The 27928-nt window shown below is 54.8% G+C and overlaps 1 protein-coding gene across 3 annotated transcripts; it reads right to left on the bottom strand.

Moving 5' to 3' along the window:
* Positions 1-655: 655 nt before the first annotated feature.
* KANSL3 (KAT8 regulatory NSL complex subunit 3) lies at positions 656-26472 on the bottom strand. 3 transcript variants are annotated; one of them, XM_050910181.1, is made up of 22 exons: positions 26246-26472; positions 24306-24476; positions 23450-23540; positions 22953-23138; positions 22675-22806; positions 22245-22361; positions 21550-21651; positions 21330-21401; positions 20920-20994; positions 19842-19999; positions 18887-18950; positions 18203-18403; positions 17772-17928; positions 16308-16385; positions 12883-13074; positions 11029-11113; positions 9977-10131; positions 9385-9497; positions 8537-8756; positions 8174-8307; positions 3658-3820; positions 656-1414 (listed from the first exon to the last, which is right to left on the bottom strand). In XM_050910181.1, the coding sequence occupies exons 1-22, from the start codon at positions 26470-26472 to the stop codon at positions 828-830; spliced, it is 3480 nt and encodes a 1159-aa protein (XP_050766138.1). In that variant the 3' UTR covers positions 656-827. The 3 variants fall into 3 exon arrangements, with proteins under 3 accessions (XP_050766138.1, XP_050766139.1, XP_050766141.1); XM_050910182.1 differs by lacking the exon at positions 16308-16385; XM_050910184.1 differs by lacking the exons at positions 12883-13074; positions 16308-16385 and having other exon boundaries at positions 26246-26470.
* Positions 26473-27928: the final 1456 nt, after the last annotated feature.

Below are 27928 nucleotides of genomic sequence, written 5' to 3'. Positions count from 1 at the left end.
GGGGGGAGCACGGGGCCATCCCAGCGCCGTGGGTCTCCGTCTGCCAAGAATCACGCTCCCCGAAAGCATCTCGGCCAGCAAACGTTGCATCACGCCCCGTGTCCCTCCACAGAAGCGAGGGTAGAGGGCTCAGCAGAGCCGCAGCACGGGATGGAGACGCAGAGAGCATCGGGATTATCCCCGATAACCACAAAAAGACGCACCAAACCACGGCCCTAAGCTCCGTACTGCGAAAGGAAGGCCCGGGGGGGAACACTTGGCCTCCCCTCATTTCAAGCACAAGCTGCCCGGCGCTACTCCTGCTTGCCGATGCAAATGCAACTGTAAAGGTTAAATCAAAGCTCAGGGCAGACTAAAGTTGAGCCTTTTTCAGCAAGTACAAATAGCCCCGATAGCAGGAGGAATCAGTTGAAACATTTACCCAGAGGAGGGCCGTACGGGCAGATGGCACAGGCAGGAGGAGCTGCTCGTTGCTGCCCAGCCCGCTCCCAGGACCCACAGCATGAATCCTTCCCTGCCTGCACAAGGCTGCTTTGTCCCTCCACGCCTTCACGGCAAGAGAAATCAGCCCTCGACAAAAAGCGGTCGAGGGCTGGGCTGCAACCAAAGCTGCTTTTGGAAGGGACACGCGCAATGAAGTCAGTAAAGAAAAAAAAACCCAAAAAAAAAGTTTTATTAAACAGCAACAAAACCAGAAAAACATCCCCTCGGTTTGCTCCAGCCTGAACCAGCCCCCCATGCCCACAGGGCTGCTGCTCTCCCACCCCGCAGCCGAGCTCAAGTCTTCCCAAAGTGCCCGGTCGTAGCCGAGGGGTCCCCGAGGGTCCCTACGGCTTCTGGCTGAGCGTGGGCCCCGCCGTGGCGATGATGGAGGAGCTGGCCAGGCTGCTGCCCAGCGTTATGAGCGTGGTGCCGGTCCCTCCTGGCAGCACACCTTGGGACAGCAAGTGTCTGTTAGCCAGAGCCTCTCTGGTGTGGATGACGGTGCTGCCGTCATCCATCATGGAGGGAACCCTCCCCAGGGTCTCCACCGTCCCCAGAGCGTGGCCGAGGGCCGCGGCGCTCTTGGTCAAGCTGACCTTCTCCCCGATGTGTGCCAGGGGTCCGTCGCCCTTCACCGCGGCCAGCGTCGAGGTCAGGATGACGGTCTTGGAAGCGGTTTGCAGGACGGGTCCCACCTTTGAGTGTACCAGGCTGCCGGGAGGGCTGGGGGTGCTGGCCAGAGGGGAGGTGGCGAAGGTGACGGCGGCAGTGGGCGAGCTGGCAGACGAGGAGGAGGAGGAGGAGGAGGAAGGCTGGATGCCCGGCAGTTTGAGGGGGACAGAGGTAGCCTCAGCCATCACAGACTTGGTAAGCGCAGACAGCTTGGCGTCCGACATGACGTAGAGCGTCTTCATGGGGCTGGTGGTGGTCACTGCGGAGAAGGGGAGAGCGCAGTCAGTGGCTGCGGGGACGTGGTGCCCACCCTGGGCTGCAGCCCCCAGCCGCAGCGGCGGAGTCGCAGGTGTTCGGACTGAACAGAAAGACCTGGCCTTGTCCGCTCTCCAGAGCGAGACCCCAAAACCAAACCCCAAAACCAGCCCCAGCGCTGTCACAGCCTGGGCAAGGAAACCACAACAGCCACACTCGGGCACCATCAGCACCGCTCCCCTCCTAGACCGCTCAGATCCCCCAAGGAAGCCCCTCTCTTCCTTCAGTGTCTGATGATCTCCCTCAAAAAGTCCCCTCCTCTTGGGACAGCATGTCATGGTTCTTTCTTAACCAAGCAGGCTCCATCTTGCCCCATCCTACCTGCTGAGCTGCCACAGACCACGCCGAGCTCACCTTGCTCTCGGCGGCCCAGCTCAAGGCAAGCTCTTGCTCATCTCTGGCATCTCCAGCTCCGTCCCACCAGCAGCGCTGGGGCTGCTCAGACCCTCATCACGCTCCACCCCAGGAGGTGGCTAAAAGACTTCAGGCTTTGCGCAATGAAGCCCTCTGTGCTCTAAGGCGACAGCAGAGGTTGTATCGCGGTGGTTACCCCGTCCGAGTTGGCTCCCCAGCTGCCTCGACAGTAGCCACAGCCCAGAGAGCAACAGAGGGGAGAGAAACTTCACTGGAATCTGCTCGCTGGGTTTCGACGCGCTCAAGGGATGGGGAAAAGCCTGGAGACCCGCTGCTAGTTAAAAACAACGCTGGCCAGAAAGACCCCAACCTGGAGCAGCCCGTGGTTTTGCCCCTGCAGTCGCCCAAGGCTGCGACTTGCTCCGCAGGAGCTCACACCGAGGAGCGGAAAAGCGGGACACCCAGCCACGCTGGGTCACCGGGCACGCAGCACCGCATCTCTCCGATACAGTGGCATCAAAGGCGCACCGCGGTGTCCCTCGCGCTCATCAGCGGCGACGGCGTGCCACGAAACACCACCAGCGCGGCGTGGACCTCTCCAAAATGAAGTGCCTCGAGCGGAGAGGGCACGGAGCGAAGGCTGATGACCGACCAAGGATGGGAGCACCGACCCCACCGTCCTGGGGTCCGGGAGAGCAGGAGCACGGCAGGAACAGGCGACTCCAGCCACCCCTACGCAGGCTGGGGAAGCGGCACGGACAGGCGATGATGCTGTCGGACATCCGCAACGACCGCTCCACGAAACGAAAAGAGCCTGGAAAGTTTTCTGCCCTAACACCCCAGTCCACCCTGCTGCTCCAGCAGCTTTCCTACAAACCGGTCCTGCCCGCTGGATACAAAGCCAACCTTAACCGCCAGCGAAAGCAGGTAAAATTCTCCACAGATCTAACTTCATCCACTGACAAACAGCAAAAGGAACAAGAAAAAAAAAAAAACCACATAGAAGACTACTTAAGCCTAGTGCTTCTGCACCTCCCTGTTGAGTCCTGGGGGAGACGAGCAGAGTTTGAGGGTCTGCAGAGGTCGGTTAGCTGGGTTTAACGCCTGCAAGGAAAGCCGACCGCGTGGTAAAACCCAGACGCTGCAGAGCTGCCTCGTTCGCCCTTTGGAAAACTGGCACAGCCCCACTGAACTTCATCCGCCAGATCTGGCCTGAGCGCTGACGACCTGCTCACCCGGCCGCTTGCTCGGAAATCGGCTGGACCGAGGCAAACGAGAACACTGGCTCGGCTGGCAGCGGGCTCTTGGGTACAGAAGCCTTTGAGAATGCAATGGATCGCATCACCGCTTTGTGTCGATTTTATTTTTGAAGGCTGAGGCTACTGGCTGGGTAGTGGCTCTGCAATATTTATTTAGCTGTAATTGGATGGGTCTGCTCTCCCCAGGCAAGGTAAATAAACGTGGGGAGCAGGGAGAGCGCTTAGTGCTACGAGTGACGGGGGCCCTAAACACAAATTGCAGGTAATCCCTCCTGTGTTCGGGCTCAAGCGTGACACCCTGCTTTTCGTCAGCTGCTCAAAAATGGCTGCATTGAGCCAAAATTCCTCGTGCAAAGAAACCAGGGGGGAACCTAACTTAAAGGGGGACACACACAAAAAAACAAAACCAAAAAACCAACAACAAAAAAAGCGATGGGCTTAAAAATAAGCAGCATTCAGGCAGCTATTCCCCGGAGTGTCTCCGCACACGTCACCCGGCGGCATGGCTCCAACCCGGCCTCCGCTCTGGTCCCCAGGCCGGCTGCCCGCGCCCCACGACTGCCATGCGCCTCACCTACGGGTGCTGCCGCGGCGGCGGTCAGGTGTGCCGCGGGGTCGGCGGGAGCCATCTCTGCGCCAGCCTGGGCTTTGCTGAGATCCATCTGAGACAGCAGCTTGCCAGGAGAGGCGGCGCTGGTAGCTGGGGCGGCCAGGTTCCCAACAGCACCGTCTGGAGCCTGGAAGGGTTAAAAGTAACGAAGAGCTACTGGAAGTGCCCCGCTGCCGAGGATACACCATCTGCGGGGGGCCACGGGGGGCTGCAACCATTCCTCGGGACCTGTGCTAGCCCTCACCTCAAAAAAAAAGAGTCAGAGCATGCCCTCTCCCTGCTTCTTCTAGCCTTGCCCTCACTCCGACCAGTCATTACCAAGCTCAAGGAAAAATGCGTACCGAGAGAAAAGCCGCAGAGGTCTGTATTTTAAAATCATGACGTTGCAGCACTGGCACCACTGTCGGCGCTTGGGCTCAGACCGGCACAAACTCGTTGCCTTTTTCTGGAGCGGAATGGGATGGCTCTATCCCCATCTCTGGCTGTCGGGGAAATCAGTCCTGCTCTCGTTTCTTCTGCAGCGATAGTAAAGCAACAGCCAGGAGCTCAAGAACGATTCCCGCATCGTGCGGACCCACTTGCAAAAATGACGCGCCGTTACCAGCGGCACCAGTGAAAGCCCAGCAAAAACTGGAACAGCGCACACCATCCTCTGCATGAGCTTCCCTCTCGCTTGACAACGACGTACAAGCCCCTCTGACAAGAACCAGCTGGTTACACAGCACCAGTGTCCACCAGATGTCCAAGACTGGGACAACTGGGGAGTTTGGATTTATACCCTAAGGCAGATGGCAGCACACCCTGGAGAGCACCGACAAAACTTCAGTGAAATATCTGGAAACTCCCCCACTCGAGGGGTTCTTCAAACGCCTCTGGGTCCGCTTCACTTGCCTGAACTCCGTCCAGGTGCATCTGCACTCTGATACTGCAGAGAGCCGGCAGCATGCACGCTCCCGTGCTCTCCCCTGGGAGCACTCACAGCCCTGAGCTGACATAATTCAAGCTCCAAAGCAGCTTTTTCAGCTACAAAAGCAGATACCCGCCTCTTCAGACTCCTCTGAGCCAACTTGCTTGCTTTCCTCCACCACTGACAAGCACCACCCCACCTACCTGATGCCCATGCAGGTCGCAGCCTGCTTTTCCGTGCCTCGTGCAGCAATTTAACCGTGCTCCGTTAGCTATAACCTGTATTTCTGCCCCTGGGAGTCGAAAGGGACAGACTTCAGAAAAAGGAAGGCATTTACCGCCTGCTTACAGCACATCCACCACCAGCAGCCGGCTCTGGGCAGCGGCAAGGGCTGGAGTCAGAGCTCTCCTCGTGCCATCCGAGGGAGACCCTTGCCCAAAGCTGAAACCGTGACCTCAGCTTGCAGCTCCAGTCATTGCTGCATAAATCTTCGTGCCACTAAGCAGAAAACAAGAGCGTGATCCAGCACCAGCATCACTCCACACTTTATGGAGCTCCTATCAGGATATAACCACGCTGCAGGGGGGGAACCCATACAAAAAGCTACGTTCAAAGCACCGTGGAGCAGTTTCTTGAAAAGAGAAGCTGAAGCTTGCTTGTATTTTCACTTCAAAGCCACCCAAACACACTTAGCTTCTTACTCTGCTACTCACAGAAAGCATTTGCACCAAACTCCCCAGGGAGATTCCTCAGTCTTCCGCCTCCCGTTTAATGCCCACGGGGGAAGGAAAAGAGAGTTACCCGCTCAAACTGCATCTCAGCTACTACAGGCATCGCCCCAGCCCCCAGAGTTTAAAAATCACAGCGCACAGCCGATGCGTGGGCTTCACGCTTCCTGCACAGGCACACTGGAGCCGTCAGTTGGAATTTCAAAAGGGAACCCAACCGACAACAGCTTTGGCTACTGCTGAAAAACACAAAGAGTTTAAGCCCTCGGTGTTATCCCCCAAAGCCTTCTGTAAATTTGCTCTTTTACAGGAAGCCCTGCTAGATTACGTAATCCTATGCGCTAAGGGTACACACGAGCTGATGTCAAGGGCTATAATTAGTTACAAAAACACACAGCTCATTCCATTTCCTGTAAAAGCCAGCTTTCAGTTTGCTTTTGAAGCAACTCTCGCAGCCGGCCACACAATTAAGCCCTACCTTGAACACACAAGCTCAGCATTGTAGGTAAAAGTCAGAGCCTACGATCCAATATCCAGTTCCAAGTGCCACCGCCTTAAAACATTAACCCGTACGTGAACCCATTAACCCCGGAGTCGATCTGTACCCAGTTTCATTACACTGCGGAGTTACTGTTCTGCTGGATATTTAGGGTCTCTCCAAGGTAACAAAGGACATAAAAGAAAGCACGCCGGTTCTGATGGTTTATTAAACGGCCTTTGAAGAACACAAAAACTGCCTCCAACATGGAGGAAGAGTTTCAGACCTACGAAAGCGACTCACCCGCTGCTTAGGTGGGATCTGCACTGAGTGTCACTAGCTCTGCGTTTCCGAGCTCTACCTTAGCCGGCTCTAAGCTCAGCTCTGCCAACGTTCACAGGCTCTGTCGCGCTAGCGAAGTGACTGAAAGAAACACAGAAAAGTCAAGGGAGGAAGGACGCGGATGCTCTCAAATCTGAGCTTTCACCAGCAGCAAACCAGAGCTCTGCGTGGAAACTACTGGCAACAGCGGATGCAATGCCAGCTCTACAACAGTGCAGGACAAATTAAGGACTTATGGCTGCTGCTGTTAGTATTTACCCAACTTCCATCCGAAGGCTTCACCTTTAGGATAAGGCCTCCCTAAATATATCTCAGGGCTTCAAGCAACCTCAAACCTCTGCAGACGGCAGCAAGGAGTAGAAGCACTCTCCCTGCCTTCACAACGCTGCCCACAACTCGGGCCACCCCAGCAACAGGGACCGAAACTGCAGAGCTTCATCTACAAAGCGAAGACTGCTCTACACCAGCTTACGTGCCCAGGACCTGCGTTAGTGCTATCAGAAGTAGGAAAATCACGTGCAAGGGAAAAAAGAAAAAAAAAACACACGCCCTGACAATCTGGAGTGATCTTGGCATCCTCAGCCTTCAGTGCCAGCTTGTTAACCCCTGCTGGGAACTGGAGCTTGATCCCCACTAGACGCTCCACGCTCATCCGACTGCCCAAGCTGCAGCATTTATCATTCTGGAAGCTTGTTGACTTGTTCTTTGAACTACTTTCTCCCTGCAAATGCCTGCCTCAAACCACTACAGTCAGCATCTGTTGGACAGTCAGTTATACCCCTCAGTATAGACTCATGCAACCAGCAGCCCTTTGCCTGCAATGCCTCCTTCAGTCCCGTGAGGCAGATCACAGGCCTGGGCTGCCTGTTTTCCCCTACATCCCCGTGTCCAGGAAAGCATCTATAAGAAGAGACCCGAGCGTTGTACAGCACCGGAGCTGGGACCGTGGGGAAGCCATCTGAGCGTAGGTCAATCTTGCTGATGGCACATCACAGCCACCGCTGACCAACCATCCTGTGCAGGGAGTCAGAGCCAACCTTTCCGCTCTCACATTTAGGGATCCAGCTGAAAGTTGACAGTGGTTTGGGATGGATCCAGCTCAAAGTTGATACTGGTTTAGGACAGAGCCCAAGGATACATCTGCAGTAAATTTACCCCTTTTGCTCCCTCCAGGATTTGAGGTTGAGACGTCCACATTACAGTACCCAAGACCACTACATTCACAACAATAAAAAATCCCTCTCCGCCTGGGCACCTCGTGCTTTCAGCTCAACCACACCAAGACTTAACCTAGGAAACAGGAAGGCAGCAAAGATCCTTGAGACAGTACCTGGCACACGTTCAGAGTCCAAACAGTAACAGCTTTTCCTACTGTCAGTGATCCACCTCCAAAAGGAGGTCTGTATCGAACAGATACAACCTTGGAGCACACACTCAGCACTTCATAAATTGGTTTCAACAGCATGGCAGTGAGAAAGAGCAGGAGTTGGGGAGCTGCAGAAGGAAATAGTACAGTATCCCCGACATCCACGGGGCCCAGCCTCACGTCAGGGCATCTAATAGTCAGAAGCAGCATTTTCAAGAGGAATACGGCTCCAGACAGCACAGCCAACCCACTCTCCTGCCTGAATAGGCAGGGGATAGACGCTCTACAAGCAGCTTTCCTCCTCCTACCAAAACCTGTTACTGCCAAGAAAACCTGGAGCTTCAGTAACAATTCCCACGCTGATGTCGGCTTTCGAAGTCTAGCCGGAGATTCCCTCGGTGCGGTACCAACGTGCTATCGAGCGCAATCAACTCCTGCCACTAACAGACACAAAGATAACCTGGGTCTTCTTAACCACCGCCTTGCGAGGCCCTTTCTGTGCGGCCTCAGCAAAGCAACAAAGCTCATCACAGCCAAGAGACGTGACCAAGAACACTGTCCCCACAACAGCTATATCCGCCCTTGACTACGATGGTCAGAAAAAGCTCAGAAGAGCAGCAGCGGACACCTTCTCTACAGAGAGGATGCCAAAAAATTACCTGAGGTGCCTGCATCTGCATCGGCTGTTCCTCAAGCTGGGGCTGGACAGTCCCCATCGCAGCCTGGCTAAGCGTGGTCATACGGCTGGGCTGCCCACGCAGCGTCACAGTAATGGTCGTCGGGGCCTTCAAGCCTAGAAAACACGCAAGCGAGACATCCCTGAGGCACGGGGATTGCGGAGGCCATGCTTACCAACTGGGGGGGGCATCAAAAGCCTCTTCCCAGCTCCTCAGAAGTTTCTAGCACACGCAGCTGTCCATAGCTACGGCTCAAAGGCAAAATAAGCTTTGGAAACGCCAGTCTCGGGGTGATGGGGTGCTTCCAGGCACCTGCATCGCATGCCTGTCCCCCTTCTCCCTCACCTGCTGCCTGGTTGGAGATCTGAGCCAAGCCAGGGAGACTGCTGGCCAGCTTTGCCAGTCCCCCATTTGTCAGCAGCTGGTGAATGGCCGTGGGCTTCCCGCTCGCTGAGGCTCCCAGAGACAAAGAGGTGGCAACCGGGATGGTGCGGACAATTGTGCCGGTGCCCGTGGTTATGGCACTCAGGTTCTGGATAGGCGCAGGTGTCTTCACAGCTGAGGTCTGGAAGGAGAGACAGAAACAGTGAGTACCTGGAAGGAAAGGGGATGCCAGGATGGCACGGCCTCTCCCTTATGCAGAAGGTAGAGGTCTTTAGAGGTCAGAGTTGCCACACTTCATTCTGGTGGCCACAAGCAGGTCTAAAGGCAAGTAAACTTGTCCCTTCCAGTCCGCACATACTCATTTCAACTTGAAAGCACGACTGGGAGAAACTGTGGCTCCGCTTCTAATGAAGCCATTCTGAAAGAGGTCGCCTCAAACCAAGGGATGAGGAGCATTGCCTGAGAGGTCCCAGGCATGCGGTTTCCCAGAAGAACAAGGAGGAGAAAGGTCACTGCTTCCCCCCCATCCATTCTCCAACTCCTCCACAGCATCTTCTAGGTGGCCGCCTAGAAACAACTTCCCACAGCCCTGCTTCCTAGACCTCATGCCACTTAGGGGAACCCTTAGCCCCCGGCACACCGCCAAGGCTTGGACGCATCATTTCAGCTGCGGTTCACACCTAGCATCCCTCATCTCTTCTAGTCCTGGAGCAAACAGGGCCTGTCCAGCTTCACTCCGATTCCTACCGCTTTATCCTCCATACAGCTTCCCTCCAGAGAGAGATCTCTGATGTTTGCAGGCTGCGTACCTGCACGGGCGGCCCAGCAGCAGCCACGCTGGCAGGAAGGGCTGACGACTTGGTCCCGATGTCCTGCAGGCTGAAGCTCAGCCCTTGCAGCAGGCTGCTGGCAGATGCCGCTCCTAAAAAAAAGAAGTAAATAAAGAAATCAGGCTTGGAGAATTCACCAGCATGAAATTCCAGGTCCGTCATACGGCAGGTGTCTGCAAAACTGTTCTTTAAAGAGCAGCGTCCCAAGCACCCTGCCTCGAGGCTGGTGGGGATCCTCCTAGCCGCTCTACACACACAGTCCAACACATTTCACCGCTGCAGCTACAAACGAGGTTAGCTGTGACACCCGGGAGGCAAGAGGAGGTCGGGTTTGGTATCTCAAGGTATCATTACATACAAATGACAATTAACAGGTCACCTACTGCGCCTTCAGTCTCACTTGACAGCATCCCACTGGATCTCTGCAGGCTCTGCAATAGCAAAGCACCACAAATGCTGCCTCAGCCAAACCCAAAGCAACCAGGGAACGCAAGAAAGAGGATCCACCAAATGATTTTGAACCTGGTTTACCTTTTACATTCACAAGAGAGACATGGAGAGAGGCAGGTACCTTGGAGGGTACTGGCTGGCTGGGCCTGCATGCAGTGGGTGCTGCTGGCCACCAGCCTGCTCTGCAAGGCATGGAAAGCGCTGGGTGCCGTGCTGCTGGGGATCACGGCAGACGGAGCGGGACCCGTGGCGGAGGTTTCTGCTGCCGAACTCAGCCTACGAAGCGAGCAGAAGAGCAAGACTCCGGTTAGCGATAAACTACACGTGGCAACGTGAGACAGCTTTGTCAGCGAGCTGTCACTGGCCTAACGCAACCAACCAGGACTCCTGGAAGCGTAAGACAGGGAGTTGACGAGCTACAAAAACCCCAAAGCAAGAGAAGTTTCCCTGCGTCCACTGCGGCAGCTAGAACAAGGAGCACCTACGGCAAAATCAGTGTATTTCTAAATTGGAAGTGAGCTTGTTATCGTGTGCGCACCTACCTAGGTGCTGCAAGGGCTGTGTCACCCGACACAAAAGCAATCTACCTTGCAGTGACACATTTCCCGTTTAAAACCTACTCTCTAAAACAGCTCTTCTTCCTCTCCCCTCCCAGGTCAGTCAGAGTCCGGTTCTCCAAAGCTTGGTTTGAATTAAAAGGGAAAACAGTAATGCGAAGTCAGATTCATTCCCCAACAGAAATCCCTACAGCCAGTTAATCCACTTCACGAGCCGATACTGAGGCTTCTTTCCCCTGTCTCTGGAAAAAAACACCTGACTGTCAGAGGGAATGAAGGGAAGAATTAAAGACAACACTGAATTTCTGGCAAAGACACCACAGTCACTCAAAAGACAGAGCTAAGCAACCTTGGATTTGGGAAACCATATAGAAATATAGTCCAACAGCCACAACACCTTCTACTTCTGCCCATTTCTGCCCTTCTCAGACTCGTCTGCCGGTTGACAAATAGTTTTCAGGAACCTAAGAGTCTCCTGCACTTCAGATAATTCCAGTCATAAGCAAGATGCCAGAAAGTCGCACATGCAGAAATCACCCTGTTGCTGTGCTTCCCATCAGCAGCCTGTCAAAAAGACCCACAGCTTATTAAAAAAAAAAACCAAAGTCACACTCACTTGGGGCCGGTGAGCAGTCCTGACAGCTCCTTTGCGCCCGACACGGACTGGCCGACAGCCATGGGGACCGGCTTTCCAGCGACAACTGCAAAAGAAAAAAGAAGCAACCTCACTCTCTCTCCTCCACGAGTCTTGAGGGATTCCCCGTCTCTCACACAACTACCCACAGACGCAGCGCTGCAGGCCACGGGCTCATCCTGCTCACAAAGCATCTTCTCAAGGAAACCTCCGCCGCAGCCATAAACACACGCTCCAGCCACCGCGCTACGGGAGATCGGGAGCATCAAACAGAGCAGAGTTGCGAATAAAAAAAAAAAAAAAAAACGGAAAGCTGCCATTGTGGAAGTGTTACAACAGACGAGATGGAAGGAATCAGCTTCAAAATCTGTAAGCAGTGAAATCTCAGGCCCTCGCCACCAAATGCAAATCTCTCTCCTAAACGTTATCTCCACTAATCCCCTCCTCCTAGTCCATCATGGCACAGGTCTACCGCCTCAACCGATTAGTTCGGATCTGGCTGGTCGCTAGCAATCGATTTTGTAAGCATTCTTTAGAGACACTTTACAAAATACACAGGGATGCGACGAGTCACAATATTTGTTTATTGCGGCGTTTTGGGATACAACTGCGTTTGTCTTGTGCATTCCTCCTGCTCACACACGGTAAGAGGGAATTCTTGTTTTGGTTCATGTTTACTTCTGCAATTCATTTCCTTTCTGTGAAAAGAAGTAAAGTTTGGAAAATTAAAAATAAAAAAAAAGATTCCGGAAACCAGAGATTTTTCAAAGCTGCCAGAAGATAAACTGTAACCTTAAAAAAAGGATGTGTATTTATTAGTTCATTTTCACAGTTCCAAACAACTGTTAAATTAACTGAGAGATGCTTCAAAGGAGCAGAATTATTTCTCAGCTTTGAAAACCTCTGATTTCCTATCAGAACGGAGTCGCTGACCTTTCAGTCCTGCACTGCATTGAGCTAACGCTAATAACGAGCAACCGCTTTACATATCTGGGGCTCTGCACTCTGACGGGAGGAAGCTGTACACGCCAGCGCGGCCAGCGACAAGGCAACATCCTTCAGGTACAAGGGTGACAGTAGCCAAAGCTTTTGGCCTCCCTTGCAAAGGCTCAAGGGGAAGAAGACGGAGCACATCACCTCTTCTTGGACCGCAGGGACCTCTGCAACGCGTGTCGCAGTGGGTTTTCCCAGCCACAGAGGCAGGAAAGGAGCTGGAATTTGTTTATACGTATATCAAGCGCGTATTGTGCCAGACTTCAGGCCCAAAGGGGACCAGCAGAGCGGGACACTCGGCTGAATCGTGAAGTCTGAATGCACGAAGGTCTTCCAGAGGGAGGAACATCGCCGTCATCCCTAAAGCAGGAGCACGTTCCAGGCGAGAGCTTCGCGCAGGAGTCGCAGGAGCAGGCAGCGGAACCAGAGACACACGGGACCTACTCGGAGCAAGGGGTCCGCCAGGACCGGCATCCTGCTTCCAGCAGCGGCTCGATGCCTCAGAGGAAGGTGTAAAATTCGCCTCGCAGCTCACAAGGCTGCGGTCGAGCATTTCGCTGGAGCGTGCAATCCCAAGCGCTACGGAAAACAGAGGCTCCTGCCAAGCTCCTATGTGCTGTCAGCCCCCACACTTCCCCGGCTATCCCCAAGTCACTCACACCTTGAGCCTCCATCTGTTTTCTGCAGCTAACTCCTCCAAAAATAACAAAAAAGAAAAAACCAAAGGAAAAAAAAAACTCACAGCTCCCCTCCCCTCCCCACGCCGTGCCCCAGAGGAGCGGGTCTGGGCACAGCCACGACCCCGCTTTCTGGTTAAAAAGCGGCTATGCAATGGCAACTCACTTTCTGCCTGGGTGGTGAGGGGTGCTCCGTTCCCCACGCCAGCAGCATCTCCGTGAGAGACAATGGTCACCTTGATTTTGGCTCGTTTGGAGGATTTGGTGCACTGGGTCGGGCTGGGGGTCTGATGCCTCTTCAGCTGCATACGCACATCATCTTTCTCAGCCCCTTCCGAGTGCTCTGAGGAGACTGGAACTAGGGGACACAGAAGTAGCTTTTTGAAAACTGATGGCCGATCCCTCGAGGTCAGTGCTGCTCCACTGTGCGCACCGAGGTGCGGAGAAGGGACACATGCCCATGCACACTTCCACAGCTCCCTCCATGCCAGCCTTGCCCATCTCCCATGCACCAGGTTACCCACGCTTCTCCTTTTCACCGTCTACGCTGACTTCTGCGTGCCCTAAGCTGCTGTCTTAAGGCCAGGACTTAGCTTAAGCTACTCACAGGCTAAGGCAGGACAGCATATAAAGTCTGTCTTGCCTCTGCAGCGAAGAAAAACAGATGTCTGCAGCGATACCACATCTCCACCTAAACGCTTTTCATTTCAAAGCGCAGCATAATCAATCCCGGCATCAGGCCCCTCCAACACCCCTAATTTCCAGGTGAGGGGATGAGGGTGCAGAGACTTGCAGAGCTGGTGCAGGCGCGCTGCCAACGCAGGGATTAGAGCTCAGTCCGCCTGCTCCTCCGACACACCAGCATGCCTGTCGTTCGGCACATCCCTTCCAGCGCTCCTAACCGGCCCTCCAGGAGCTGGATTGAAGCGTACAGGTTTCTTAGAGGCACTAATCGAAGCAGCCGTGAGCACAAAAGGTGCTGCAAAGCCAAGCCCCCACATACCCTACGCTGCTTGGTACTAGGGGAGAAAAACCACGAGCTGAGATTTCTCTTCCACACCAACGGCTCGTTTTGCTGCCATGTCCTTGACCTGTCACATCTGTTTCGTCCTGCCTAGAGCACAAGCTTGCCAGGGCTATCTGAAAAGGCACAGAGGACCCACGACAAGCGCCTCTGGGCAGCCCAGGAACAAAACATGGTCACGAGCTGCCGCATCCTGCCCATCCGCTCTCTCCGCGCATCTCCCACCGCTGGCGTACGATTGTCCGGCCCCAGCCTGAAACGCTGGTGGACTGGGTCGAAACGAGGGCGCAGATCTGCCTCCTGCTGCGGCGTCTGCAGCCTAGCAGCGCTCAGAAATGCCGCCGCCGCTACGCCCGAGTGCTGCCGTCATCTGCGGCAAGGGGGGAAAGGCCTTCGCTCAAAGCTACGGAGAGCCCTCTCCATCGAGGGCTTCTGCACACCACTGCTGAGCCAGCTAACTCCCTCCTTACAGATGGTCCTGGGCATCTAGGCCATGTATTCAGCAGCCTAGAGGCCAAGATGTATGTACCTTTTAATTTACATATATCTAGATATGGATATATTACATAAAATCGATATAGATGTGTGTATATATATGTATGTATACGCTCCCTGCGTATCACGCCACCTGCATACCTCTGAACAGGGGACGCAGGACAAGACTGCAGCCAAACACTTAAATGTCAGGTGACTCCAAGCATTTTGGGGCCGCTCTGGTCCCCGAGACAAGCGCCAAGCTTGCTGTGCTGCTATCGACGGCCGGACTTGTGGCTCGAGCGCGTTAACTCGTGACGCTCGTGCAACGCTCCCGTGCCTCCCACCCACCTGCAAACATGCATCGTCCAAATCACCGTCCAGAGAGACCTCATCAGGCGTGCGCAGACTGCAGGCACCAAAGCCCCCCGCCACCCACCAAGTGCCACCAGCCAAGCAGGACAGTGAAACGGCACATGCACAGGCAGCGGCGTTAGGTGCCCCTCAAAGCAGCGGCGAGCAGTGTCCCGGCGTCCCTCTGTGTCCCCACCGCACGAGAGCGGAGCCTGCTTCTGCTCACGCAGGGGTACGCAGACCCCTGCCGCAAAGGGCTGGCTGCGTGTTCGGGAGGAGCACCCCGCTCCCAAAACAACAGCGAACGCTCCCAACACACGCGCCCCACCTTCCTACCTCGCAGCGCAGGCAGCCGAGCCAACGCAGTAAGGAGCCCAGAGATCTTAATCGGCTTTTGATCTTATCGAAAGGCAGCCCAGGCTGGTGCCAGCCTCTCCACATCTCCCCACCAGCGGGGTAACATCCACGATGGGTTCTCTTCCCAGCAGACGCTGGGTGGGAGGACTCTGGATAAGTACAGGGCTTCACGTGTGCTCCCAGGCTAACCTCATCGTACAGGGGAGAGCACAAAACAAGGCTCAAGGGAGAAAGAAACCTTTAAAACAACCAGCTCGGGCCAATACTTGCTTCAGGAGTTTGTTACCACAGTGGTATACGTGCAGTTTGGACTGTATCTCGTGTGTGTTCAGGGCAAGCAGGGAGCCTGTATCTCAGGAGTCTCCACACTGCATGCCAAAATAGCACCAGCTTCTCTGCATCCAGCACTTGCCTTGTCGAGTTAAAAGCACCGGCATTCAGGGTGTTGCAGAGAGGCAGCTCTCACCCACATCAACGCTCTCAGCACCCTGGGGCCACCCAAATGGAGAACTGACACTGACAGCTCACGTGACGACACTGCAGCCTCCCAAAGCCTCGGATTTCAACCTCTCGTCCTCTCCTAATCCCAGATCCACACAGTCACTGCCATATGGGACAGCAAAACGCATCTTTAGATATGCTGTAGATCTCACCCCTCAATCCCTAACCCTCAGAGCACCGCACACGCTGACATCCACCTCTCTCCGTGCTCCAGCACCCAACGCGAGAGACCACAGGACTAAAGACCGCTCATCTCCACGTGTCTCCTGGGCCAGGCAGCATCCGTCTCCCACCACATCACCGTCTTCCCAAAGCCATCCCTCACCTTGACCTCTCTGCTCTTCTCTAACTCTCTCTGGCCAAGAAACACTGCTCCACTTGTAATCCATGCCCCTTCCAAGTCACTTGGCAGTGCCTTGTTTCTGCTCCCACTGACAGCCTCTTCGCTGCTCCACGTGTTTGGGACGCTCCACCACCACACGCAGTCTCTCAGGCTGGTGTCCACATCCCCTTCTCAGCCCCAGCACAGGAAAGGGTTAAACTCACGATCACAAAAAGTCACCCCATCGTCCACAAAGTTTTAGTCCCTCAGAGCAAACCGGCTGCCAGGCTACACGGCTCGAAGAGCAGTATTAACCCACCGGAGCAGGGAAAGGGGAAGAGCTCAGGAAAAGTTAATGCTCTCAGCTAGCAAGTGGGCCATTTGCTTTAGCTTCAAATACAGCAATGAGAAAGCAAAAAGCAGGGGGACAAGGGGACGCGCTGGGCCACATCCCCAAACCAATGCAAGGGAAGAGGAAGACGATGAAAGAAGGTAGCAGAGACAGAGAGAAGGAGGGAGATGGAGAGAGAGAGACAGTGAGAAGTGAGGAGATACTCACCAAAGAGACATGAAGAGGTGCCAGGAGGAAGAGCTTTCCTCACCAGCATGTTTTGTTTCAGAAAAGCAGCGAACTGAGCTGAAATGAATCAGAGAGAATTACAGTATCACAGCCCGGCTCTGAAGGGGGGACAGGGAACTCCAGGGACACCGCTGCGACCCACAGACAGAGACCTCGGAGCAGGCAGGCAGGCAGAGAGCTCCGGACATGACTCATCCAGCCACGGGGCACAACGGAGACACACCGACCTCCTTTCCGGACGGCACCGTAGCACATCTGACACTAGAAGGGGCATCATCCCAGCTTTCACAGAGAGCACATCCCAACAGCACGAGCCCTCTCCAGCCCCACAGCCATTGGGGAAAAGGTCTGGCACCCAGGGAACGAGAGCAGGCTTGGCTGCGAGAGGCACGGCTAGCTTGACAGAGCAGTTGCACCGAGAAGCTGAGAGCAGCCGGGAGACGTCAGCCAGCACATCCCTGAACAGCTACGGCCACAAAACGCAGGCCAGAAGCCACGCTGCAGCAGCGCTCCTGACAAAACGAGGCGGCCACGACAGACCCCGTTCCACAGACCCTCCCCTCCTGCCTCCCCGCGTGCTATCTAGAAAACTTCCTCCCTCAACTACAACAGCAAAGGAGTAGATTTCTTTAGTCCGTGCTCTGAGAAATTAAGGGAGATCCAAGCTCCAACTTCTCCCTGGAGCCTACCCCTGAGCTGGAGAAAGACTTTAGAGAATGTGGAGGGTCACACTGTTGCAGGAGACAACAAGCAGCCTGTTCAGGTCTGTCCTGAGCAAAGAAATACGGAGGAGAGAAGGGAGGATGGAGAACTATTCCCCAGGTGCCCGCTGATATTTGCCAGAAGGGATCACCATCAACAAAACCATTACCTACATTCACAGCATTCACCGTCAGACTGAAGCTGCACCGTAAGGTTTTTAATCACCATCTAACAGGACAAAAAAAACCCCACAGCTCAAGCTGGTTTCTTATTCAGAGCAGGTTTTCCACTGCCATTTGATGCAAGATGACTCTGTAATTACCCAAGCCCCACTGTTCCAGTCACAATTCAACAGCCTCAAGCATCTCCTGCGTACCTTTAGTCTCCCTCCAAAGCAGCCTTCAAGGATATGAGACACCAGTCAAGGGGCTCACACTTGAAAAAAGAATCAAGAGTATGGCTACGTGGTGATTTGGTCAGCCAGAGCAAGTGAAAATCCTTCCCACTTTGAACAGCAGCAAGGTTCCACAAGCTGCGGAAACACCATTTCCAACCTAATGTCAACCCGCCGCAGGCTGCTGCCTTCAGATCAGAGCGACGGAGGACCGAGCTGGAGAGAAAGCTGCCACGGGGAGCTTGGAATTCAAGACAGGACTCAGAAGACAAAAAACCTACACACGTCAGGACAGATAAAGACCAAAAATCCAGATGGAAGAGGGTAAGAAAGTTGCAGGGCATTACCTTGTGCCTGCTTATGCGTCAGGACAGTGTCCGTCCTCTGCACCTGCCTCTTCAGCAGCTGCGTGGTGCCGATCGGGCTGGGCTTCTGGATGGAGGACACAGCAGCCATTTTAGTCTTGGGGCTTGAAGTGGGGCTGCTGGAGACGCTGGATAAGTCCTGCTCAAAGAGAAGGAACACCTCTTACCCCCACGTTTCCCTAAGAGGCAGTCGTAACCCTGAGCGTAGCAGCAGACCAGCATCCTTTTGCTGGAGCAGATCTATTTCTGAAGGTTCGTTTGCCCCACCGCCAGCCATTAGTCCCTCCGTATCCTCTCACCTCCCTCTTCCAACACGAACCACATCTCCTGCCACGTATTTCAGTGGTACAAAAGCATCTCTTTACACAACCTCAGCCTTCCCCAGTTCAAAGTGTCCCAGAGAGAGCCCCCACCTCCGAGCCCGAAGGCGAGGCAGGCACTTTGGCTGCCGGCGAGGCGGGCCTGCTGCTTCTTTCCGGCAAGTCAAACGACAGATCCCTCCTGGTTGAGTCGCGCGGCTTCTTCTTCTTCTCAGCATCCAGGTCACGGGGATCGGAGCCCGAGTGGCTCTCCGCTCGGGTGAGGACTCCAGTCAAGAAGTCAGCTATTTCATCCTAGGAAGGATGAAAGAAATAGCTAGATTAAGCAGTGTGCAGGTCTCTAAACAACTGATCTTCACAGCTTGAAACATAAACAAGAACGAAAGATGCCCAAAGGGACAAATGGATAAGGCTCTCTAGGTTTAATATTCTGCAAAAAGAAACCCTAAAACCTTACAGACAGACCTTGGCTTCTCATTAAAGCTCATACTCCGCTGATTTCTGACACAGGGGAGAGAAACATGGTTTCTCCAATGCTCCCAAAAGTACCGCTTGCTTCCCCAGGCAGAGGTACTGGGAGACTCGGAAAACTGCTCTTTGTTTAAGGTGCACTACCAGGAAGCTCACGTCTCTCCTCCCACTCAGGGGACAGATCACCTTCGTCCAACCAATCCTGGCAGTAAGGTTGTAACTTGTGGTCACCGAGACATTTCAGCACAGATTTTTTTTTTTTTTTTTAATATAGATCTGAGGTAAAAGGAAGATTTCTGTGCTTACCTGGATGCACCTATCCACCATACTCTGGGTCAGGCCTTCTGACTTCTTTTTGGCTTTGCTTATCCTATTAAAAAAAAAACAACAGATGGAAGTCAACATATGTTTGGTTTTCCACTTTCACACTCACAACATCATTCTTCACCTGAGAGTAAGATACAAGCGACAGCAAGCTCACTCCCTTACTCAGTTAGACACAGAGTAAGGCAAGAGCCAGCTCTGAACTCCAGAGCACCGTCTACTGGAAAGACGAGGTTCATCCCTCAGAAGTGCCGAGACCAACTTTGATGACGAGGAAAAAGGCCCAGCATCCCAAAGCATTTTGCAAAGCAAATATGACGTTTCCCTCCCTTCAGAGCTCTGTCTTCAGACCCACTATCGGAATTCTATGTTTCCTTCCTTCCTCTCCTTTACTGATTATCCCCACAATAGATTTCTGACTTATATGATGCTCCAAAGCCTTGTCTGCGCTGCTGGGTCCAGCTCCAGCACCAGGCCAACCCTCTTCTCATACACGACTTGCTCAGGTTTTTGGTGCAGTTATTCCAAACACGCACAAGTGTGACAGGAGAACAAGCTCCAAAATTTACTGAAACCTTAAGAGCTTCTTGCTTCCTGCAAGGCTCTTACAGCCTCCCTTACCCCAATTCTGTGCACAGCCTCCAAAAGCTACAGATTCCAGAGTCAGGGGTGGCACAAAAAAGCAAATACTTGCTCTAGTGTCATACCGCACTGTACCCGGGATCTTTAACTTACCACTGGGAGAAACAATGCAGATTTATCACAGAAAATGAACCCTCTGTCCAACATACCAGGTTTTGAATAACAAAGCTGACCTCGATGGAGCATTTTTATGCAGTTCCCATCTAGTTTCACTACCAAATTTGGGTGGTTTTTTTTTTTTTGTACGCAGCACGCTCAGATCTTGCCCAGGAGCATCCATCTCGTAGATCGTTACCTGAGATTGTCATCTGCTCCTCCCACCACCACCATGCTGTTATCGGCTCGTATTTTCTCCCGGAAATCTTCCATCGCTTCGATGTTGCACTGCAGGGAATTCTGACCGATCACAAAGAGGACAGGCGTCTTCATCTCCAGGAGGGGGTCGTCAACATCCTGCAAGAGCAAGGGGAACTGTAATCCGGAAGGACCGATCCAGGATACAGAGTCTTTGGAGCCGAACACCTTTCCGAATGAGATGAGGATTTCCAAAAAGGGAAGGCACGTGCCACAGGGGCAGACAGCGCTTCACGTGCAATCGCAGTACATACCAACTGCGTCCTGAAAGGAGAGAAGTATAAATTGTGCGGTTCGTTTAAACATCTCGTGAGAAGGAGCGACTCAGAAGCTGAATGAGGACATAGTGCTGTTACTCATTAACAGCTGAGACCGAGGCCCTCCCCCTCAGAAACCCTATTTCACCGCATTTTCCTCCTTCCAAGCTTTTGCCGCACAAACTCAGGGTAAGGCTGCAGAAGCGCCAACAGTGAAGCTTCCTGGGGCGAGTCCCCAACAGGATTTACACAGCCGTACCGAGCCCTGAAGAAAACTCTGCTCAAGAGCTGCACCGTGCTCCAGCAAATGCCTTTTATACCGATTTCCACAACCCTCAGAATTAGCCATTTCATTAGCACAACCATAATCGTTCCCAACCCCGTCACACACTGGTCAGCTAATAAAGAAGCAACTTGGGCTCCATATAAATCAACCCAGGTTGTCCTTTCTGGTACCAAATGACACAGTTAACAAGTGAACTGCACGTAAGACCCCAGGAAGGAGCTGCAAAAATATGTCACAGCAGAGACAAGCAAACACAGGACTTCTCACGCCTGCTACCGCATCAAGAATCCTACTACGAATGCAACAGTCCTGCCTGCTGGGTGCACCTCCTCCAAATAAAAATCACACAGACACTCCTCAAAAAAATCTTCCAATTATCACTGGACTTCCAAGCCCGATTCTATGAAACAATCTAGAGAGATTTTAAAAATAAAAGTACAGTTCTTTAACTGGCTCCATCTCCCTTTGGTCCTTACCCCTCTGGGGCCATCAACGGTGAGAAGCGGGAATCCAAGGCACACAACTGCAGTGACGTACTCCATCACTGAAACCTGGGTAGAAAAAGCAACAGTCAGCATCCTGACAGCCAAGTGCATCGAGGGTGCGAAGGCGGCTTTGCCAGACTCCTGCCAGGCACAGAAATATCTTCCATATTTAGATCTGGCTTTATTGATTAAAAGAGTAAGGGGAAAAAAAAAAATTGAATGACTCAAATGGCTTATGCCCCCACAACCAGAAAGGACTTCTGTCTCAAAGCCAGGCCTTGGAAAGAGAAAAGGGACAAGAAGAATCCCGGCAGTCTTAAACGCAACAGTAATTCAAATCTAACTCTGAACTGAAGCTGTCAAGCGGGCTCCGAGAGGACGCAAAGGAATCGGGTACTTACGTGACAGGCCACCAAGGCACCTGTGTTCCACCCAATCAGGATGATCGGCTTGTGAGAGAAGTGGTTGTGAATCTATTGGAGAAAAAAAGAAAAAGACATGGATGGAGAAGAGGGACAGACAACGGGACAATGCACTGGGGTGGCACAGCACCTACAGGCAAGGTGAATAGTCTGAAGGGAGCAGCAAAGGCTCCCCGATACGCTCGTCGCTCTTACTTACCTCCGCCACTTTGCCCCTCACCGCCCCGATCATGTGTTCGAGACACTGCAACACTCCCACCCCGCCGCCGTTGTTCAACAAGTGAGTGGTGATGGGAATCACCTGCGGTTCGAAATGAAAGATCGATAAATAACGAAGGCACGACCGGGGACAACAGGTACCGACAACAATTAGCACAGACTGGAACCCAGTTTATGCATGAACTTGTGCTTGCTCTCTCCTTCTTTCCCCCGGGATTCACTTCTAGCTACTAAAAACAGAGGAAACAGAGAATTCCCCACAGAGACAACCTCTGCTACGCACCTCGCTCCTATACACCCAGTATATCTACATTAGGAGGTGCGTGAGCAGCTCTGTATCCAGGCAGAGGACTAAGGTGACCTATAGTCTCTCTCTTCCAACCTCTTTCCTACTGGAAGACTCAATCCTTAATAACAGTAACGATACAATCTAAACTGCTGAAGATGGATGGCTTTTGTCAGCAAGAGACCCCAAACGCATCAGATTTGGGCAACTTCATCCCCTGTGCAGTGTCTCAAATGCTAAACACTGCAGGTAGCAGATGCCAGCCTCTGCTTTCAGCAGAAGCAAGTATTCTGGTGCACCGAAGGCTTATAAAAAACCAAGCTCAGCAGCTGCAGCCTAGCACAGCTCCTAGTTCGAACTTCCCTCCTTTCAAAACCAACCATACGAACCTTTCCCAAGCAGGAAAGCTGCGACTGCCAGAATCGGTGCCGTCGAGAAGTGGGAAACATGGAGTTGGAGGGTCCAGAGGAAGCAATCAGGATGAGGGGGGAACCAGGCAATTTGCTCTACAAAGTTTAACAAGAGACATGTAAGGGAAAGCCACTTCCCTGCCTGAAACCTCACTGCCCAACGAAGCAGGAGGGATCTTGCCTAGCTCATTAATTGATCACATTTTCCCCAGCCAAAGCCACCTCAGGATAGTACGGGAGGAATGTGTCCAACAGAAGGAGTCCCCCTCATTGAGCAAGCCTAAAGCAGGAGGAAAAGAGCCCAGGAAGCAAGACAGAGGCGGAAGGAAGAGGACAGCAGAAGGATGGGAAGAATAAAGCTGATGTGAGACCAGCCTCTCGCTCCCTGCAAGCCCTACCAGGTACTCACTGGTTTATTATGTGACAAGACACCCACTGCTGGGTCCCAAGGTCTCTTCAGCAGCAGAGACAGAGCCTCAGCACCTGCTGCCCCCGTCTTTGCGGTAGAGGAGAGCAGCATCCTGTCGATCAGGGTGGGGATCTGAAACCAGAGGCCAGAAAGGACTGAGAAAACGCACACAGCCACCCCAAAGAAAAAGGATAAAAACCTCCATCAGCCTCCTTTAATGAGCTTTATAAAAGGAGAACATCATAAGCGATACCAAAGTCTTTCATTGCTTTTATCACCTTTCCTTTAAGTGTTTGCAGAGCATCCAAGTAAGCAGCCAGCACTGGCAAACTGAGGGTTTCCACTAACGTCGTGTGAAGCCACTGGATCAGTTTGGTGTCCCAGTTCACACTAGCCAGAGCTTGGCGGACCCTCCGAGCACATTTATCCACCGCTATCCTCCTCAGGACGGGCTCGTTGCAAGCCTAAAAACCAGGAAATTAAAAAGAAAACACAGTTATGGGAAAAAATCAAGCGTGCCACGTCCATCCCAAGCCACAGGAAAGTATTGGCTTGGGCGGCCCAAAGTCCTCCGGCAGCAAGCAAAGACCAACATCCTCGCAGTGAGGACAAAACCATGCCTCAAAGAAGCCCAGAGCTGCCTGTTCCTTAAGACTACACAACCCAAAGGCCAAAACTTTCATCTTGACTCAATCGGGCTTTGCTAGGAAGGGCTGATAAAAACACGCAGGCAGCGACTCTGCTGGAAAGCGAAATAGGGAGTAAAAGACCTTACCCCTTCGTTAGCCAAGCGAGCCAGCCTGTCAGACTGCAGCGCTTTGTGAATCTTATTAAATAGCTTGTTCTGGGCCATCGTCCAACCCGTCCTGTCGAGAAAACCAGAGAGGTAACGTAGGTCGCTGTTACACAGACATCCAGGTCCTGCAAGCTGCTGCCCGTTCCCGAAGGCAGTTGGCAGCAGAGCTGGGCATCGGCTGCGATCGCAGCCTCAAGAACCGATTTATGTCTACGGATAAAGTGAGTTTCGCTACCGAGGATTTAATTAGTAGGATGGCTCAATAAAAATCGCTAGTTTTTAAATGTCACTAGGGCATGCCAGCAAACATCCAAGCATCAGAAAGACAAGAGTGACAGCAGAAGCAATAATTAAGACCAATCACTCTTTTTAGCATAGGTTATCACCACGTTTCTCAAACAAACTGTCCAGGAAAAAAAAACATTCATCATAACATCAAGACTGCAAACTGGCTTGACTACAGCTCCAGGGAGGGTTTGTAATAGGGTGGAATTTATGCATATCCTCATTTTCAATTTTTGACGTTGGAATATGGCTGAACTGAGGATCTACGTGTAATCTAACGACTCCCTGTCCCAACCTCCTCCGAGCAGAGGAGGTGGCTTCACGGGAAGCGTGTGGGAGAGGTTCAACAGCTGGGCCAGCCTCTACCATTAAATCCGACAGCTTTCACAGCAGGCAGACGAGGAATTTGGACACGAGAATTCATTTTCTTTGAACATTATTCAGTTCAGGAACGTCACTGCGTATCAAGTCACACTAAAAAAAACCCCAACCCATGCAACGGGTGGCTGTTTAGTGCCCGAATTCCTTTTCTCTGCTATCCCCGTGCTACCTGTTGACGTGTTCCTCCCAGTCGTCCGGCGGCGGAGGGGCGTCAGCATCCGTGCGAGCGAACATCACGTGGCGCTCGCACTCGTTCATCACGCTGCGCGCCTTCTGGTTGTCATAGAGCGGCACGGGCGTGGGCGTCACCATCTCGACGTCGATGGGGATATCTGCTTCACTGTCAGGAATAATTATGCTTTAGAGAAGGGGATCGCTCACCTTGGGGTCTGCCGTGCTTTATAACGAAAAGTCCACTGAGCTTCATAACCAGGTATCTTGTTATTCCCGGCCTGAGCCCAGGCAGCCCCCTGAACCCCAAGACCAAGCTCCTCAGCTGCGACCCTGAGCACACTCCCACCCCTTACCCCAAACTCACCGGTGACCCCAGGCCCAGCCCCACACCCCGACCCTAAAGCAAACCACTGAGGCCTGGCCACAACCCCCCTTCCCGCCCCGACACCAAGGCCGTGAAACCAGCCCCGAGCCCAGCCCCGAGCCGAGACCCCCAACTCAGCCCCCACACCTTCCCACAGCCCGTACTGATCCCCACGGATCCCAAAACCTGCTCTAGTCTCCCCAGCCCACGCTCTCCCCCCACCACCACACCAGCCCCACAGGACGCCCCCCACCCCACACTTTCCCCTCACAGACCCCTCAGGACCTGACCCAGCTCCTCCAGCCCCACACCCTCCCCTCACAGGCCCCCGAGCCCCACAAGACTTCCCCCAGTCCTACAGGCCCCACACCCTCCCCTCACAGACCCTCAAGACCTCCTCCAGCCCTCACACAGGCCCCCCTGCTCCACAGGCCCCCCCACTCTCCCCTCACAGGCCCCTCAGGACCTCTCCCAGCCCATACATAGACCCCTCCGCCCCAGAGAACACCCCCCCCCCACAAGCCCCTCAGGACCCCCTCCAGCCCACACACAGGGTCCTCAGCCCCACATGCCCCCCCTGCCCCACACTCTCCCCTCACAGAGCCCCCTGCCCCACAGGACCCTCTCCAGCCCCCACATAGGCCCCTCAGCCCCACAGGCCCCCTCCCCACCTGCCCCACAAGCCCCTCAGGACCCCCACAGCCCCACATAGGCCCCTCAGCCCCACAGCCCCCCCCCCACCTGCCCCACAAGCCCCTCAAGGCCCCCCAGCCCCCACACAGGCCCTCAGCCCCACAGCTCCCCCCCCAGGCCCCTCAGGACCTCCCCAGCCCCACATAAGCCCCTCAGCCCCCCCCCCCCACCTGCCCCACAACCCCTCAGGACCCCCACAGCCCTCACATAGGCCTCTCAGCCCCAGAGGACCCCCCACATGCCCCACAAGCCCCTCAAGACCTCTCCAGCCCCCACAAGCCTCTCAGCCCCACAGGCACCCCCAGGCCCCTCAGGACCCCCACACAGGCCCCTCAGCCCTACAGCCCCCCCCCCACCTGCCCCACAAACCCCTCAGGACCCCCACAGCTCTCACATAGGCCTCTCAGCCCCAGAGGACCCCCCACATGCCCCACAAGCCCCTCAAGACCTCTCCAGCCCCCCCACAAGCCTCTCAGCCCCACAGGCACCCCCCAGGCCCCTCAGGACCCCCACACAGGCCCCTCAGCCCTACAGCCCCCCCCCCACCTGCCCCACAAACCCCTCAGGACCCCCACAGCCCTCACATAGGCCTCTCAGCCCCAGAGGACCCCCCACATGTCCCACAAGCCCCTCAAGGCCTCTCCAGCCCCCCACAGGCCTCTCAGCCCCACAGACACCCCCCAGGCCCCTCAGGACCCCCACACAGGCCCCTCAGCCCCACAGTCCCCCCCCCCACCTGCCCCACAAGCCCCTCAAGGCCCCCACATAGGCCCCTCAGCCCCACAGGTCCCTTCCCTCCTGCACAGGCCCCCCATTCTTCCCCTCCCAGCCCCCCCCCCCCCAGACCTCTCAGCCCCCCCCCCCTCCCCGGGGCTCACAGGGCGGTGCCGGGCTGCCGCCGCGGTGTGAGGAAGAGCATGCGGGTGGGACGAGCGGCGCTGGCGTCGGGGTGGGCGCTCCAGGGTTTGGCGTAGCTATGATCCAAGCAGACCAGGTCCAGCTCCCGCTCGTGCACCGACAGCTGCAGTAACAACGACGTCCCCATCCTCCGCGCCGACCACTGCAACTCCCGGTCGCGATCACGGTCCCCCCCGCGCTGCGACATGGCCTTATCGCCAGCCGCGACTCATCCCGCCGCGCCCGGCCCGCCGCCCCCGCCTCGCCGCGCAGGCGCCGGCCACGCCCCCGAAGGGGGGCGTGGCCGGCGCCTGCGCGGCGAGGCGGGGGCGGTGGAAGGGGTAAAGCGCGGAGGCTGGATTTAAGAGGAGCGGAGCGGGGCGGGGTCAAAGCGCGGAGAGCGGAATCCGGAGCGGAGTGTGTGGGCGGGGGGAGGCGGGGACGTGGGGACACGGGGACGTGGGGACATGGGGACACACGGACATGGGGATGCGGGACGTGGGGACATGGGGACACACGGACATGGGGATGCGGGGACGTGGGGACATGGGGTCACGGGGACATGGGGATGCGGTGACATGGGGACGCAGTGACATGGGGACATGGGGACACGGGACGTGGGGACATGGGGACACACGGACATGGGGATGCGATGACATGGGGACATGGGGACACGGGGACAGGGGGACATGGGGACACGGGGACATGGGGATGCGGTGACACAAGGACATGGGGACACATGGACATGGGGACACGGGGACAGGGGGACATGGGGACACGGGGACATGGGGATGCGGTGACACAAGGACATGGGGACACATGGACATGGGGATGCAGTGACATGGGGACATATGGACATGGGGATGCAGTGACATGGGGATATATGGACATGGGGACACATGGACATGGGGACACGGGACAGGGGGAAGCAGTGACATGGGGACATATGGACATGGGGACATGGGGACACGGGGAAGCAGTGACATGGGGCATATGGACACGGGGACATGGGGATGTGGTGACATGGGGACACACAGAAATGGGGGCATGGTGCCATGGGGACACATGGACATGGGGACATAGGGACACATGGACATGGGGTTGCAGTGGTGTGGGGACATGTGGACACGGGGGCATGTGGATGTGGGGATGCAGTGACACAGGGACACAGGGACATGTAGACATGCAAACGTGCAGACATGGGGACACGGTGACTTGGGGACGCAGGGACATGGGGACACAGGGACATGGGAACACAGGGATGCAGTGACGTGGGGGCATGGGGGCGTGCGGACATGGGGACGTAGTGACATGGAGACACAGGGACACACAGACATGGGGACACAGTGACATGGGGGCACGGGGCCACGCAGACATGGGGCCACAGTGGCATGGGGACACAGGGACACAGGGACACACAGACATGCGGATGCAGTGATGTGGGGACATGGGGACACACCAGCATGGCAACAAGTGACGTGGGGGGATGTGGACATGGGGACACAGTGACATGGGGACAAGGGGACATGGGGACACAAGGACATGGGGACAGAGGGACACACAGACATTGAGACAAATGGGTATGGGTACACACAGACGTGGGGACACAGGGTCATGGGGACACGGGGACCCATGGGCACAGTGCTACAGGTACAAGCAGACAC

Source organism: Gymnogyps californianus, chromosome 23 (assembly GCF_018139145.2).
Source record: "Gymnogyps californianus isolate 813 chromosome 23, ASM1813914v2, whole genome shotgun sequence".
In the NCBI taxonomy this organism is placed as follows: domain Eukaryota; kingdom Metazoa; phylum Chordata; class Aves; order Accipitriformes; family Cathartidae; genus Gymnogyps; species Gymnogyps californianus.
Note: the sequence above shows the minus strand (reverse complement) of the source record. Positions and strands in the feature narration are given on the sequence as shown.

Coding starts and splice junctions, on each gene's coding strand:
- KANSL3 (XM_050910181.1), bottom strand. CDS start 26,472: ATGTCGCAGCGCGGGGGGGACCGTGATCGCGACCGGGAGTTGCAGTGG. Junction 22,807..22,952: donor TGCAAACACTTAAAGGAAAG/GTGATAAAAGCA, acceptor CTCTGGTTTCAG/ATCCCCACCCTGATCGACAG. Junction 20,995..21,329: donor GTGCCTTGGTGGCCTGTCAC/GTAAGTACCCGA, acceptor TTTTCTACCCAG/GTTTCAGTGATGGAGTACGT.